This window comes from Rhinopithecus bieti, unplaced genomic scaffold (genome assembly GCF_001698545.2).
Source record: "Rhinopithecus bieti isolate Rb0 unplaced genomic scaffold, ASM169854v2 scaffold_2574, whole genome shotgun sequence".
In the NCBI taxonomy this organism is placed as follows: domain Eukaryota; kingdom Metazoa; phylum Chordata; class Mammalia; order Primates; family Cercopithecidae; genus Rhinopithecus; species Rhinopithecus bieti.
The window spans coordinates 7,771,701-7,785,888 of NW_016804493.1; the positions used below are offsets into that span (position 1 = coordinate 7,771,701).

The window sequence follows — 14,188 nt, forward strand, 5'->3', positions numbered from 1 at the left end:
ACACCCACCAACCCAATCCCCCACCCCCACACACACCCACACCAATGTGTCTTAAGACCCCAGCTTTCTGTCACACTATGATATGAGTTGTTTAGCAAAACTGTAAGTGCTCTGAAGTCAGAACACTTCCTATGTCTTCTGGATGTTCTTTCCTCGTTGTCCAGCAGGGGCTTTAGATACAGCAGGTGTTCTCTCTGGCTGTACCTAAAGGCTGACTGATGGGGTCTGTCTGAGAAACAGCCATTTCCCTAAGAACAGGGCCCAGAGGCAGCTGGTGGGTAAGCCAGTGTGTGTGCTTACATGTGTGTAAGAGGTGATGTTAAAGACTAGGTTGTTCCACCCTGTGTCTCTTGAAAGTCAGTCCAAAAAGACATGCTCTAGCTGTATTCCTGGGCAGGAGGCAGCCCTGGGACCCGTGGCCCCACAGAGGACCAGAGCTGGGCTTCTGGGAGGGGCTCATGCAGATAAAGATGGGTCTAGCGCAGCAAGGCCCTGCTGGGAGAACTACAGGGCTGGGATGCTGTCTGTCTGCCCCTCTCTCCCTACAGATCTCACAGAGAGAACTGTGCATGAGGCCAGTGGACTTCCTCATCCACTCCAGGAGAAAGGGAAAGTTTGAGTTTATCCCCAATTTAACAAATTCTGTTTCCAAGAGCTGATTTTCAGAGCTGGCTTCCTTTGGGCTCCCCCTGCTGGCTGATCAGGGCACGGTGGGGTAAGTAGAGGGTGGAGTGGGCAGTGGACATTCAGACCAGACACGACCTTCACAGACCCTAAACTCGGAAGTGGAAGGGGACTGAGGGCTTCTCAAACTCCTGAGAAACACCTGAGATGCTCCCAGAACACAGATTTCTGGGTCTAATGCCCAGTGACCCTGATTCACTTGGCCCACTTGGTGTTGGACGTACCCTATAAATGCATAACATCAATGCCTTTAAAAAGAGCTCCAGTGATCCCATCTAGGCCACCCCAGCCCTGAAGTGTCTAGTCAGAGTCAGAAGACAAAGCCACAACTTCTGTCTGTCACCCACTTTTAGGTTTAGTAACCCTCTCAGGCAGCACATCTCTCCATGGCTAATATTATTACTGCAAATTAAAAAGCCTTTTTTTTTTTTCAAACCTGGGGTGGGGAGATTAGATAACCACGGTCAACCCACGGGTCCCAGAGCTTCCCCATTTGCAAACTGGGGCTGTAATTTGAAAAAGCAAAAGAAGGGGATGGTGTGAGTAACGATGAAAAGCAGGTAAACTTCCAAGTTTAATTGCTAGGTGGTGGGTGGGAAAAGAAGCAAACTAGTGGCTTCTTAAAATTAGCCTGGGTTAACTACTATGGATATGAGCCTGGATGGACCTGGGAGGGATCTTGCCCCAGTATCCGCTGTATAACCTCAACCTGTCTCCTCGGGATGGTGGTGAGAACGGGCCTGACTCAGGAGCAGTGCCCTGCACCAGCACCTCCAGATGTGGGTGTAGAGAAGAGGTACCTGCGCTAGGCAAGTCTGAGCAATGGGCAGGAAGACACTATCGTATACATTCTAAACAACCAATTTCCACTCTGTGGATGATTAGAACAGCCTCTGCAATCACCTGTAGGGCTTAATGATTTTCTGTCCATATTGCAGGGCTCCTTCCCAGTCCTGCATGTACAAGCAGACACCCATGGCCTGGTACATCATGTGCAACATGTACACATTACTGTCCTCAAACACGGAGCTCATCTTCTCCTGGCTGAGCTCGCAGATCTCCAGCAGTTCACTAGGGGGTGCTGTGGAGTCAAGGAAACGGCCGCCGGGCCCATGCTGCCTGGAGACTTCCCCAGCCTGGGTTCAAGGAGTTCTTTCCTCCACTCCACTCTCAACCTCACCCTATGAAAAAGTAACTTACAGAAAGCCAAGCAAACGTGAAAGGAATTATATTTCTCAAGAAGAAAACCTGAAGATCCGAACCGCTCAACTAAAGAATTTTAGCCGCAGGGTCCAGACCCTTAGTTCTGATGTAAACAATGCTGATTAGAATCCCCATTCTAATCAAATTCAAATCCTCACCCAAGTTGGAACTCTGAGCACTACTCCCACAGTGGCAAAGTTCTTTCTTATGCTGAGAAACAATGTGCCTTTCTCTAATTTCCTCTCACTGCTTTTAAATTCTACCATTTAGAGTACAAATCGAATCCCTTTTCAGCTCCCAAGAAAATGCTACAATACAATGGTTAAGAATATGGATTCTGATAGTTAGAGCTGGGAAACAATCCTAGATCCTACCACCATCGGCTGTGTCCTTTGGGCAAATTACTTAATATCTATCAGGCTGTTTCCTCATCTGCTGCATGGGAATGAGCAAAGTCCCTGCTCAGAGTGTGCCAGTGAGGAGAGCTGAAATAAGCAAGGCCCTTGGCACCGTGCCCTGCCCAAAGTAAAATACCCAACGCACAAAGCCATCAAGGCTCTGTCCTTCACGGTCCTCCACCACATGGAGCTCCCAGCCAAACTAGCCAAATAAGGGGAAATAAGATCATACAACTCCGATAGGATGGACACCACATCGGGGTAGTCAGTACGTCTTTACACATTTACCAGGAGACATTCCTCCTTTGGTTTTCAGAATCTTAAATTCATCCTTCTCCTGCTCTCTTTCCAACTTCCCACCTTGCCTTGTTGGCAAGGGATGATAAACCATCAGCACAGTTGTAAAGGATATATTTATAGTGCTTGGCCCTCCGGAACTCTTCAATGACATTGCGTGCATATCTGACCATGTCTCGGATGGCTTCTGCCTTTGGGGGATCGCTGAGCTTCCGGATTTCCACCTTGGCCTTATCCTGAAGGAAATATCCACAAGGGCAATGCGTTACCGCCCATGGAAACCACACTGATAGGGAAACCTCTCATATAATACACATTCCCATACAGAGAGAGACACTGGCCCCTTCCAACGTTACAAAAGAATGAAAGGAAATCAGGCAATGTATCTAAAGAAATTCAGTACTCCATTACCTTTTTACAGAAACAAAACAAATAGATTAATTTTCTAGATACTCCTTATCTAAAATGTGTTGGCTATGGGCAGATATACATGTTCACACATTTACAAATCAAGAGACTAGAACAAGGAAGGATGGCACTGACGGAACAATTTGGAAAATGCCAGGGAAACATCTACATATTCCGGCGAACAGGCTGGAAAGCCTAAAGATTAAACTCATGCGCTTTTCCCCTCTCCTCCTTTGAGCAGTTGTTTCTTTTCAAGAAAGAGCAGTCTGGCAGACCCTTCTCCTATTTGTACAGTGTAATGGAAATGTTTTCTTTAGCTACTAGGAGCAGGTTTGAACAGAGACCTGGTCTAACTGGATTCCCACTGGCTGTCTTTGTAAGGAGGGTTTAAAGGGTCAAAAAGATCCTAGAGGAGATCCACCAAGTCAGACAAGCTCTTCGGCAGAGAGGTCCTGAGATCAGAGTGCAGTCAGCACTCTTGCCCAATGAACAACCTTACCTTGTCCTTACTGGTGCACTCCTGGCACTCACAGGTAAAGAAGTAAGAATCTCTTAACCGGTCATTCCTATCTTCTGTTGGGTACAGGAGATCAATATAGCTGGTAAAAACCTATGGGGTCCAAAAAGATAACACTTCAGTCTGCTACAGGTAAACTCAATCCTCGTCATTCCCGTGCCTTTGCAGTCACCTGCGGTGGTATCCATGCAGGGGCGGAGGATAAGGTGGGTTGCAGCGGCGGAATGCACTGTTTACTTTAAGGCACTGAATTCCTGAACTGAGCAGCCACCTGACATTGGCTTTCTCTGGAAGGTGTTCATTAGTCCACAGCTGAACTGGGAGCTGAAGCCAAAGTGCAGGTTAGTGGAAAAAGTCTGTAGAATCAAGGAGTCCTTAAAACAGTGACCTTGAGGGTTCAGAGGATCCCTGCCTCCCTCAGCTGCCTCTGCCTGGCCTTCATGTAGTTTGTATTTCATTACCTGGGACGGCGCAAATGCTTCATTGCTGTCATCACTGGGTGCTGTGTACAGGGGAGGGTATGAGCATGCACACACCACGCACACGCAGCTAAGTTCCCCTCCTCCTCACATCACCTGGCAATGGAGCAAGAGGCTCCACTCGGTGGGCTGGGACCCACATCTCTGGGTGGCCAGGAAGCCAGTGGAGGGTGAACACAACTTCTAGGACACCAGAATGCTGCAGCCTGGCCCAGCAGGCAGCTCCTGATCCTGCAGGGCAGGGAGCTTGGAAAGTCCTTACCTTTCATTCATGGGGCTCCACCGTCCTTGCCTTTTCCTAATGGGGTCTGTAACTAAGACTTGGAGCATATGGAGGAGACCAGCATTTAGATGTCCATTATCTACTCACTGGCTGCTCATCCCACACAATCAGGCAAATGTCTGACTGAACAGATGGATCTCACAAAGCCGCCAGCGTGCCAGTGACCGCAGGCACCACCAGGCAGGCAGGGGAGGACACGCACAGGGCTGGGTGCTGCAGGGGCAGCCAAGCTCTCCCCAGCCCACGGGGCAGTACTGGACACGTTGCAGCTCACCCCGAAACCCTGGGGAATGGGGTTTCTCCTCTGAAGAGTAAGTAATCCCCAAAGCATTGAATTCCCCAAAATTAGGTTGCTGCATTTCAGATCCAGGAGAACATGAGGGCAAAAGGAAACCGCAGCCACCCCTGCCCCGCCTCACACTGCAAGAGCCTGCCGATTATCTCTGAAATGACTGACACACACTGCAACATACGGAAGCTTCCAGAAGATGGCGACAAAGGCCACTCCAGTACCACTGCTCACAGCCAGACTGTGCCAGCCTAGCTGACAACCGGCTCATCTCTGCAGTCAGCCCACAGGCACACTGGAGCCGGGTGATTGCATTCTGACTGGCTGCAATTAACCTGTTTTAAGAAAGGCTTCAGGGCAGTCTCCGTAAGACCTTTGGAAACTCAAGACACCCCAGCTGAAAAGGGACACGCCCTCATCATGATGGATTTAGCTGAAGGTAGAAGGGCCAACCTGCACCTTGGGCTTCAGCTCCCAGGCAGCTGTGGATTAGTGAGCGCCTTCCAGAGAAGGCAAAGCACTTCTCATTCAGCACACTGACAGTTACACTTCACACTTCAAATACCCAGGCGTGTACCGTAAAATAGCATTACAAATTGCTAAATTGACATTTAACCTAAGTGTGTGATTACAAAGTTCCTAAAAACTCACGTGTCTTGCTGGGAATTTACTTAAGAACACAGAGCATACTACAGCAATCCACCAGGCCGGCCCTTCCTAGGTGAGATGTCTCATGAGGTAGTCAGGAATCACACATGGAAAGGGAACAGGGAATCGCTGAGCAGGTGATGGAAAGCTGGTTCTCTCCTCGTCCTGAAGCTGAGGAGGGAAGCTAAGGTGCCCCTCGGCCACAGGCTGCCTTGACTTCTCCTATTACTGCATATACCTGGACGTTCGAACTAGATTCCTAAAAAGTGAACTGCAACCTGAAGTTCAGATAGGGAACTGATAGAACATGAAATGCTGATGTGTCACTTGCAGTGCCAGCTCTTCAGCTATCGCTGCGTCGCTGGCTTTCTTTTGCTTCGGACCTTTGAGGGATGGTGGGAAACAAGCAAGAATTCATGAAAAAAATAACATACAATCAAGCTCAAGCTCAGCTGTTTGGCAATCGGGATACAGAAACTCTGAAGAGAATCAAAAGTTTGACTGAGGTCATTTTGGTAGTAAATGTCTTCTTTCTCTGTAAATCCCTATAAAGCTTTGTGAGAAATCTGACTCAAATTTATTATTTCCTGTTTTTCTTGACCAGAGATGGAAATGGTGAGCACCAAACAGAAGCCCCAAAGTGTGGGAATCTAAGCTACAGGTCACAAACCTGATCACCGACTCCTGGAGAGCCTGGGGGCGGACGCAGCTAAACTGCTGGAGGCATTCACAGCTCAGTCAAGTGACACTGCACGGATCTGTCCACACTGCCTTTTAAAAGAGTAGTCTCAAGCCCGCTGCAGCCACCCATAGCCATGAACTCACCTCCTCTCCCGGCTTGATTTCCTGTACAGCTCTGACTTCTGCCAGGGTCCCTTTGTAGGTCACAATGACATTGGGGCAACAGCTATGATTCATCAATGCAACGCTGTCAGTCAGAAGAGAAAACCCAGTTTTTAAAATGAGATAGGCAGACTGTTTAGTCTCCTTTGCTACTTACTTGCTAAGTCAGAGGAACTGAATCTTTGCAAGACATTTCTTTAAAAATCTAATAGTTGGCTATCATATTCTAAGAGGTTGTTCTGCGTGCACTGATAATCCTATCCACCATCTAAGACTTTCACCGTATTAAAAACTGAAATCCACAATTCACGTACTATCTAAGCCAAAACCAAAAAACACACAACAGCAAAAACAATAAATGCCACAAATATTCCTTCCTGATAGAAGGCGGCTCTCAGAGCCCAATACCCACAGCTAACTGCTACTCCACTATACATTGTCAAAGACAGGTGTGTTGTCGTTTTCAAGCAGTTTTTTGTATTAGTGGATTATTTCTCACTTTTTTTTCAGATGTTGAGAAATGCCAGCTTCCTAAGGGAGGAAGGGTGTGTGATCCCCTGAGAGACCCGGAGACACCCGTCTGAGTTTCTCTGTACCTCAATTTCCTCATCTGGAAAATTGGGACATTACTGCTCCTGCTGCTCACTGTCTGCTTTTCAGGGACAGCGAGAAGGAGAGAGAGAGATTCGCCTATGCGACGTGCTTTGAGCTTTCTGATTATATCAAGGTCAAAGTTCTGAGAACAGAAATTTCTAAACTACAGGGAAAAAGTGCTTGATCTCTGAAAATGTTGCCTTTGAAATCACAATGCCAATATGATTTCAGCCCAAAGGGATTTCTTCCCCCAATTAAAACTGCCCAGAAACTGGGGCTCATGCTCCTACGGGCACTCACAGCCATGCGTGTCATTGCTCTGGTGGCCTATGTCACCTCCCTGACCCTCCAGAGACCACAGCCCCTCTCCAAGAATACAAAAAGGGAAAGGGGTTTCCAAGCCTGATGAGGATGAACTGCCTCAGGCTGGTTATGGCCAAGGGCACTCCCCCACCTCCTGGTTGCTAAAGGCCTAAGCAAAGTATGTGGTTGGCCTGGTGCCTGAGATAAACAGGTAGCAACTTCCTGGTCTTGACCTTGGGGAGGGCCCCCTCTGCACTTCACCAAGGCCCACTTGGCTTCCTGGAAAGTGATGCCCAAGGCATCAGGCCCTAGGAAATCAAATACACAAATGCATCAAAGGGTAGTTGTATTAAAATAAAAGCACATTTCTAAAACCATCTTGCGGAAGTATTAAATAGTTCAAGGCAGACTCAGGTATCTTTTTAATGAAGGTGGGGGAAATGCACTAAGGCAAAGACCGTAAAACAATGTGTGTTCTTGGTATCACAATTCTGTTGGCAACCACTGACAGGTGTGAATCCTCAAAGCACCTCACTCTTTTTTTTTTTTTTTTTTTTTTTTGGAGATGGAGTCTCACTCTGTCGTCCAGGCTAGAGTGTAGTGGTGCAATCTCAGCTCACTGCAACCTCCACCTCCCAGGTTCAAGTGATTCTGCTGCCTCAACCTCCTGGGTAGCTGGGATTACAGGTGTGTGCCACCATGCCCAGCTAATTTTTGTATTTTTAGTAGAAACGGGGTTTCACCATGTTGGTCAGGCTGGTCTCCAACTCCTGACCTCGTGATCTACCCGCTTCGGCCTCCCCAAGTACTGGGATTACAGGTGTGAGCCACCGCGCCTGGAAGCACCTCACTCTTAATCTTTTAGTCTTTTAAGATATTGAGAACAGAGACATTCCATAGTTCATTTCAGTTCTAAAGGTGTCAATATGCGCCTTCTTCAGTGGGTCCAATGGCCTCTTTTTCTCCTGCCTTTTTCCAAGGGCTGAAGTAAAAAAAAAAAAAAAAAAAAAAAAGCTTCTTTCTTCACTACCAGAATTTCAACTGCAGATGATGCCATTTTGGCCCCAAGGACAAATATTACATGAATAAATTTTTAGTCTCTCTGGTTCAAGTAAGCCTGTGACAGCTGCTCATGAGACACACACCGTACGTATTCTTCTGTTTCTGACCTACACAGTGCACAACGTCTGGCAGAGGCACACAGAGCTAAGGGCAGGCATATCACACAAGGCAAATGCATGAGTGTTAAGGGTCTCCTACATATGTGGCAACCTACAGCCAAAGACCCCTGCAGCATATGTTAAGCAACCTCCCTCTAGATAGAACTCATCTACAACGTGGATTAATTTGGAGGGTGGGGGCATGCATGATGAATTCCTTGGCTCTATCTGTGAAGCAAGGGTTTGATTTCAGGGACTGAAGCATTTTGGAAATACTAATTCCATGAGACAGACAAAGACAAAATCATTCTGGGCAATCCATTAAAGTCAGATCTACAAAGATCTCCATTTGTCAACTGGCTAGCCTTTGTTGAATTACTCAAGTATTCTTCAAGTCGAGAGAAAATCCTATAGTTCTTTGAAATTTTTTTCCGGCCCACTACTACTTCAGCATATTCTCCCTCCAAATTGTGCTGTTTCTGTACTGGTATTTATCAAAAAGAACAGATGGAGAAGAAGCTTATATATTCTGTACTCAAGCCTGTGGCCAAGTCTTGGTTGGCAATTAATGTTTCACTTTGAGCATAAGAAATGCAAAGATTTCCAGAACCACAGATAGGCAGAAAGCAAATTTCTCAGCAGGGCATGGGCTGTTCCTTCTATGCACACTATAAAATATTCTTTAATAACAGCTCTCTGCCTAGCAGGACTTAACAAGCAACTGTTCTCTTAACTACTACCTTTGGATCCTTAAGTGTAGGGGAAATATTTTGAAACCTGGCAGATTAAAAAGCTGTTTTAATTCACTTGGAGTTTCATGTCTGCCACATGCAGTTAGGTGGGTTATTTAAAATGAAAAAAAAATCAAATTAGTGTTAAGTAAGTAAAAGGAAAGAAATGAAGTCAAACTCAGCCTACTCAGGAAATATCGCTGATCCCAAATGAGAAAGTTCTTCGTCTTCAATTGTGAAGCCATTACAGTTAACCTGTGGCGAGAAAAAGAGAAAGAAAAAAAATGAGCTAGAGCTTCTCTCTGGGTAGAAATCATTTTTTAAAATTTTGACCTTTAACAAATTAGGAAGATGTTTTGGTGTAGTGGTTTTAAAACCTTTCTTTTGCCCATGTTATTGTTCAAACAAAATTTACTTATCAGTTCCATGCATAAACAAACAAGCAGAACTGTGATGCATCCCTTAGCGTAGCCTACCTACCATGTGAATACAGTGGCCTACGCATGCCAAAGACCCCCAAGACTCTGACTGACGTTTGCATACTTGCATGGGAGTTAAGATACCTGGAGTCTAATCTCAATTCTGCTACAGCTCTGTTGTATGATCGTGAGCCTATCACTGAATCACTGTGTCTTTAAAGAAAAGAATCAATCTGGCTGGGCACGGTAGCTCATGCCTGTAATCCCAGCACTTTGGGAGGCTGAGGCGGGCGGATCACCTGAGGTCGGGAGTTCGAGATCAGCCTGACTAACATGGAGAAACCCCATCTCTACTAAAAAAAAAAAACACACACACACAAGATTAGCCAGACGTGGTGGCGCATGCCTGTAATCCCAGCTACTTGGGAGGCTGAGGCAGGAGAATCATTTGAACCCAGGAGGCAGAAGTTGCGGTGAGCCAAGATCACATCATTGTACTCCAGCCTCGGCAACAACAGCAAAAATCTGTCTCAAAAAAAAAAAAGGAATCAATCTAATGCTCATTTCATAAGGTGAGGCGGTAATATGAAGCCCTTATTCATCTAATCTAATTGCTATGCCTCTCTCTGTTAGGGAAGGCAGAGGGATTGAGGGCTTAAAGCAAAGGCACTGAGACCTTGCCTTTCAAGTCTCAGCCGAATCAACTACAGGCCACCTTCTCACCCTTTAAAAGAAATGTGCGGGGCAGCTGGCTCACGCCTGTAATCCCAGCACTTTGGGAGGCCAAGGTGGGTAGATCACCTGAGGTCAGGAGTCCGAGACCAGTCTGACCAACATGGTGAAGGCCTGTCTCTACTAAAAATACAAAAATTAGCCGGGCCTAGTGGCATGCACCTGTAATCCCAACTGCTCCAACTACTTGGGAGGCTAAGGCAGGAGGATCACTTGAACCTGGGAGGTGGAGATTGCAGTTAGCTGAGATTGCACCACTGCCCTCCAGCCTGGACGACAGTGTGAGACTCTATCTCAAAAAAAGAAAAAAGAAAAAAAAAGAAATGTTGCATAGAAAAATACCAAGGGCAACTTTCACCATTCTGGAAGCCTAACTTAGAGCAAGCAGGCTGAAAATGAGGACTGTACATGCCTAACTTATGTACTCTTCTATAAACTCATTCTTTCCACAGATATGTCCTGGGAGCCCTCACATCCTGGGCACTGGGCACAGAAAGACAAACAGAAAGACAAACAGGTTGAAAATTTGTGGCATCAAAGAAAACCAGACTATCAGAAGACAATTCGGTAGGTGATCTTCATATGTCTCTAAAATTTCATTGCTGGAAGAAAACTCAGAGTCTACTTTTTAGAGGACGAAACTGAAGTCAGAGAGGAACAATGATTTGTCCACAGTCACAGAGCTACTTAGTGACAAAGGCTGAGACTCCTGCTTGTCCCATGCTGCTATGAAGTCTCTGTCCGTGAGGCACTCACACTGAACAATTCCAACTGCACTTGGAGACACTGAACTGTTACAATTCAGGTCAACAGATGGGGTTTGTAAAACTAGCATCCTCCAAGCACTCACTCTGGGCCAGGCACTGTGCTAGGTACTTCAGATTTACCATCTCATAAATCTGTAATATCACTATAGCATTACTACAGCAACTCATTGTACAGATGTGAAAATTGAGGCTCAGGAAGGTTCAATGATTAAGTGACTTACTTGCTCAAGGACATGTAAATGATAAGTGGCAGAACAGGAGTCAGAATTCAATTCTGACAGCAACTCTGGTTTCTTCACACTGTACCACGTTCCTTCTAAAACTGCTCAGATCTACTAAAGGCTAATGTGGTTAGTCTGCTTCACGTTAAAGGGCCAAACGCAGGGGCTTGAAAACCTTGGCATACAAAGCGATAAGAGCTGTATGATGGGTATGACTTGCAGTATTCACAGTTCAACATAAAAAGCAGAAAATGGGAGGGTACTGTGGGTTAGTAAAATAATACACAGCCTTTGAAATCCTGAGGGGTTGGGCATTTGTCAGTAGAAGACTTAGCATACTATTTTTTGTGCCAACTCCAAGTACCTTGACCAATTCTGTCATACAGACATTGACTAACAACCATTAACCAATGACCATCAACCAACACTAGGTAAGAGTAAATTAAAGTTTTCATTCATTCAACAAAATTACCAGAGCATGACCTGTATCCTGTATTACACTGGCTTCTAAAGGATCTGTGTATCATCTCAGACTGAATACTAGCACGCCTCAGCAGTGTCTGGTACAAATGTTTTCAGAATGAAACAATGAATCAGACAAGTTTGCAACAGTTTTCAAAATGAGCTAGGGATAGCTTCTGACTACTTTGGGAGATGAGATTCTTATTTCACTGCTTTTTCAGTTCCTCCTCTGCAGCAAGCCCACTTAGACCAGTTGATGACTCCAGATTCCTTCAGATTCAATCACTTTATGACCATCAGTCCCTTTATTCCCTCCCCCATTCCTCTTACTGTGGAAGACTGTGTGTGTTTCTTCATAAGCTAAGGCTTCCACGAGCCTAAGAGTCATTACTTTTCCTTTCGTGATGGTGTTTAAGCCTACTTACATAGCAATTTTCCTGCCAGCTTTCCCTCCCTTCTGAAATAACCCTAGAGAAAAAAAGTGAACTTGTGTGTTAAGAAAAAATGCATGGTCCATGGTCCTTTTGCTGAAGTCAAATCAGGCGTAAGAACCTTGCTAAAGCTATTCTCATAATTAGCATTTAGACTAGATGTCGGCTGCACACCAAAAATACACTTCCCAATCATGCATATGTTCCCAGTGATCAGAACACACCTCGATGCTGTCAAAGATGTGTGGTCACCTTCTGCTGCCAGCTGCTGCCAGGTCTTGAGGTAACCCACAACAGCCTCCCGTGGACCAGACGGTGGAAAGGGTTCAGGGGTTGGAACAGCAGACATGTAGCTGCTGGCTGAGAGGTGGGACGGTGGCATGTGGCTACAGCAGCACTTTGCATTTTTGCTTTGGAGTTTTCTTTGGGGACAGTAAATGTCCCCTTTCAAATTTACATATGAAAAAAGTATATGTGTATATATTTGTGTGAACACATATAATCTCAAAATGTATACTTATTTGATAAAGTCAGTAAAGGAATTAATTCTCTGTAGTCACATGTGTGTATACATGTGTATGTATATGTGTGTATATACACATTTTTAAGGTATACAAATGTTCTGAATTTTCTGAGTCAGTCCATATTTCAAAGAGTCAGTCACTTTCACCACAAATATACTTCTACTTGTGAGATCGAGTGACTTGATTTTTGGTTATGAAAATGTGGTCCTATAACTACTGTGTCAACATTGAGAAATCCTATCAGCATGCATCACTGCGTTAGAGGAAAAGCTATCTTTTTCCATAGCCAGAAAAGTAGATACTTTATGTTTACTTCATCTCTATGCTTTCTCATATAACCATACTTCATCTAATCCAGAAAAAAATTATGTATTCAATTTTTCAGAAAATGTAAGAGAAGTCGATTCCTCACTTCCCATTGTCAGCCAAATCTACTGTCTCAGGATACTTAGGAAAGTACAATATAAACCCAGGATAATAAGAAAATTAGAAAGGTCTTTTATTCCTTCTACCTTAACACTCAAAACTTGAAGCCACTTTTTTACCTACAAGGAATAGCATATTTTTCTGATTATGACAGTCACATAACCGAAATATATATAAATAAACACAAAGTTTATAAAAGAATTCAATAAATTGTTAATAGTGGTTCACAGTTGTGGGAAGCTGAGGTGGGCAGCAGTGATGAATGACTCACTTCCCTTTTTTTTTTTTTTTTTTTTCTTTATAGACATGCTCTCACTCTGTTGCTCAGGCTGAAGTGCTGTGATGTGATCATAGCTCACTGCAGCCTCGAACTGTTGGGCTCAAGCAATCCTCCTACCTCAGGCTCCTGAGTAGCTGGGACTACAGACACACGCCATGGTGCCTGGCCACTTTCTTTACGTGTGTAATTTTTAAAGTGTGTGCTTTTGACTTTTCTCCTTCTTAGCATGCTTTTTGTAAGTTATACATGCTCATTGTAGAAAATCCAGAAAGTCACCCAGTAAAAAACCTAAACTTTCCCCCAACTCAGAAGACAACAGTGTACTTCCACTTAATCTTTAAGTTATGTATGTGTGTTTTCGTATTATACCCTTTTTTCATACTGCTTTGATACTTAATGTTATGTCATCAGCATTTCTCACACCTTTTGACAGTCTGTGAAACGTAACTTATAAAGGTTATGTAACCCTCCATCACGTGGAGATGCCATTATTTATGTAACCAAACTCCCACTACTGGCCATTTATAGTATTTCCTTTTCCTCTTTCCTTTTCTTCTTCCCTTCCTCCCCTCCTTCCCTCATTCGTTCTTTCTTTTCTGCCTTTGGCTTTTAAAAGAATCCTACAATGAACAATTTGTATGTACATCTCTGTCCATGATTTCTGATTATATACTTAGGACAGATTCCTGCAAATAGAGTTACTGGGCAAAGTGTGCATTAGGTAACGCTTATTCTATTCTAAGATAAAACCATGGAAGTGTCCACTTCATCTCTTTTACACATCCGGAGATTGAAGAAGCTTCTTGCTCCCGTGGAGCAGAATTCTAGTATTTCTCTGGGAAGGTCACTTTCAACTAGATGCCCAGTTTATAGAGGAAACTGCAAAGGCACACGGGAGAGAGAAATCCAATCTAGTAAGTCAGGCCAGGAAGAACCACCCTCACAATAACATGAAGGCTGTACGTTCCCCAAGGCATGGCCGCTGCACCCTTTCTTCTCTCCTCCTAACAATGCCCAAGTCTTCGCCTTGCCAGTGGCCTAGTTTCCAAAGCTGTGATCACTTTCATTTTTTTTTTTTTTTTTTTTTTT

The 14,188-nt window shown here is 44.7% G+C and overlaps 1 protein-coding gene across 1 annotated transcript in view; it reads right to left on the reverse strand.

Annotated features, from left to right (window-relative positions):
* Positions 1 to 14,188, reverse strand: part of SMYD2 (SET and MYND domain containing 2) — a 58,532-nt gene that overhangs the window by 3,361 nt on the left and 40,983 nt on the right. Inside the window, 5 exon segments of the mRNA XM_017868795.1 lie at positions 1,588 to 1,762; positions 2,698 to 2,818; positions 3,490 to 3,600; positions 6,032 to 6,134; positions 9,025 to 9,092. Coding sequence (XP_017724284.1) covers positions 1,588 to 1,762; positions 2,698 to 2,818; positions 3,490 to 3,600; positions 6,032 to 6,134; positions 9,025 to 9,092 — 578 coding nt within the window.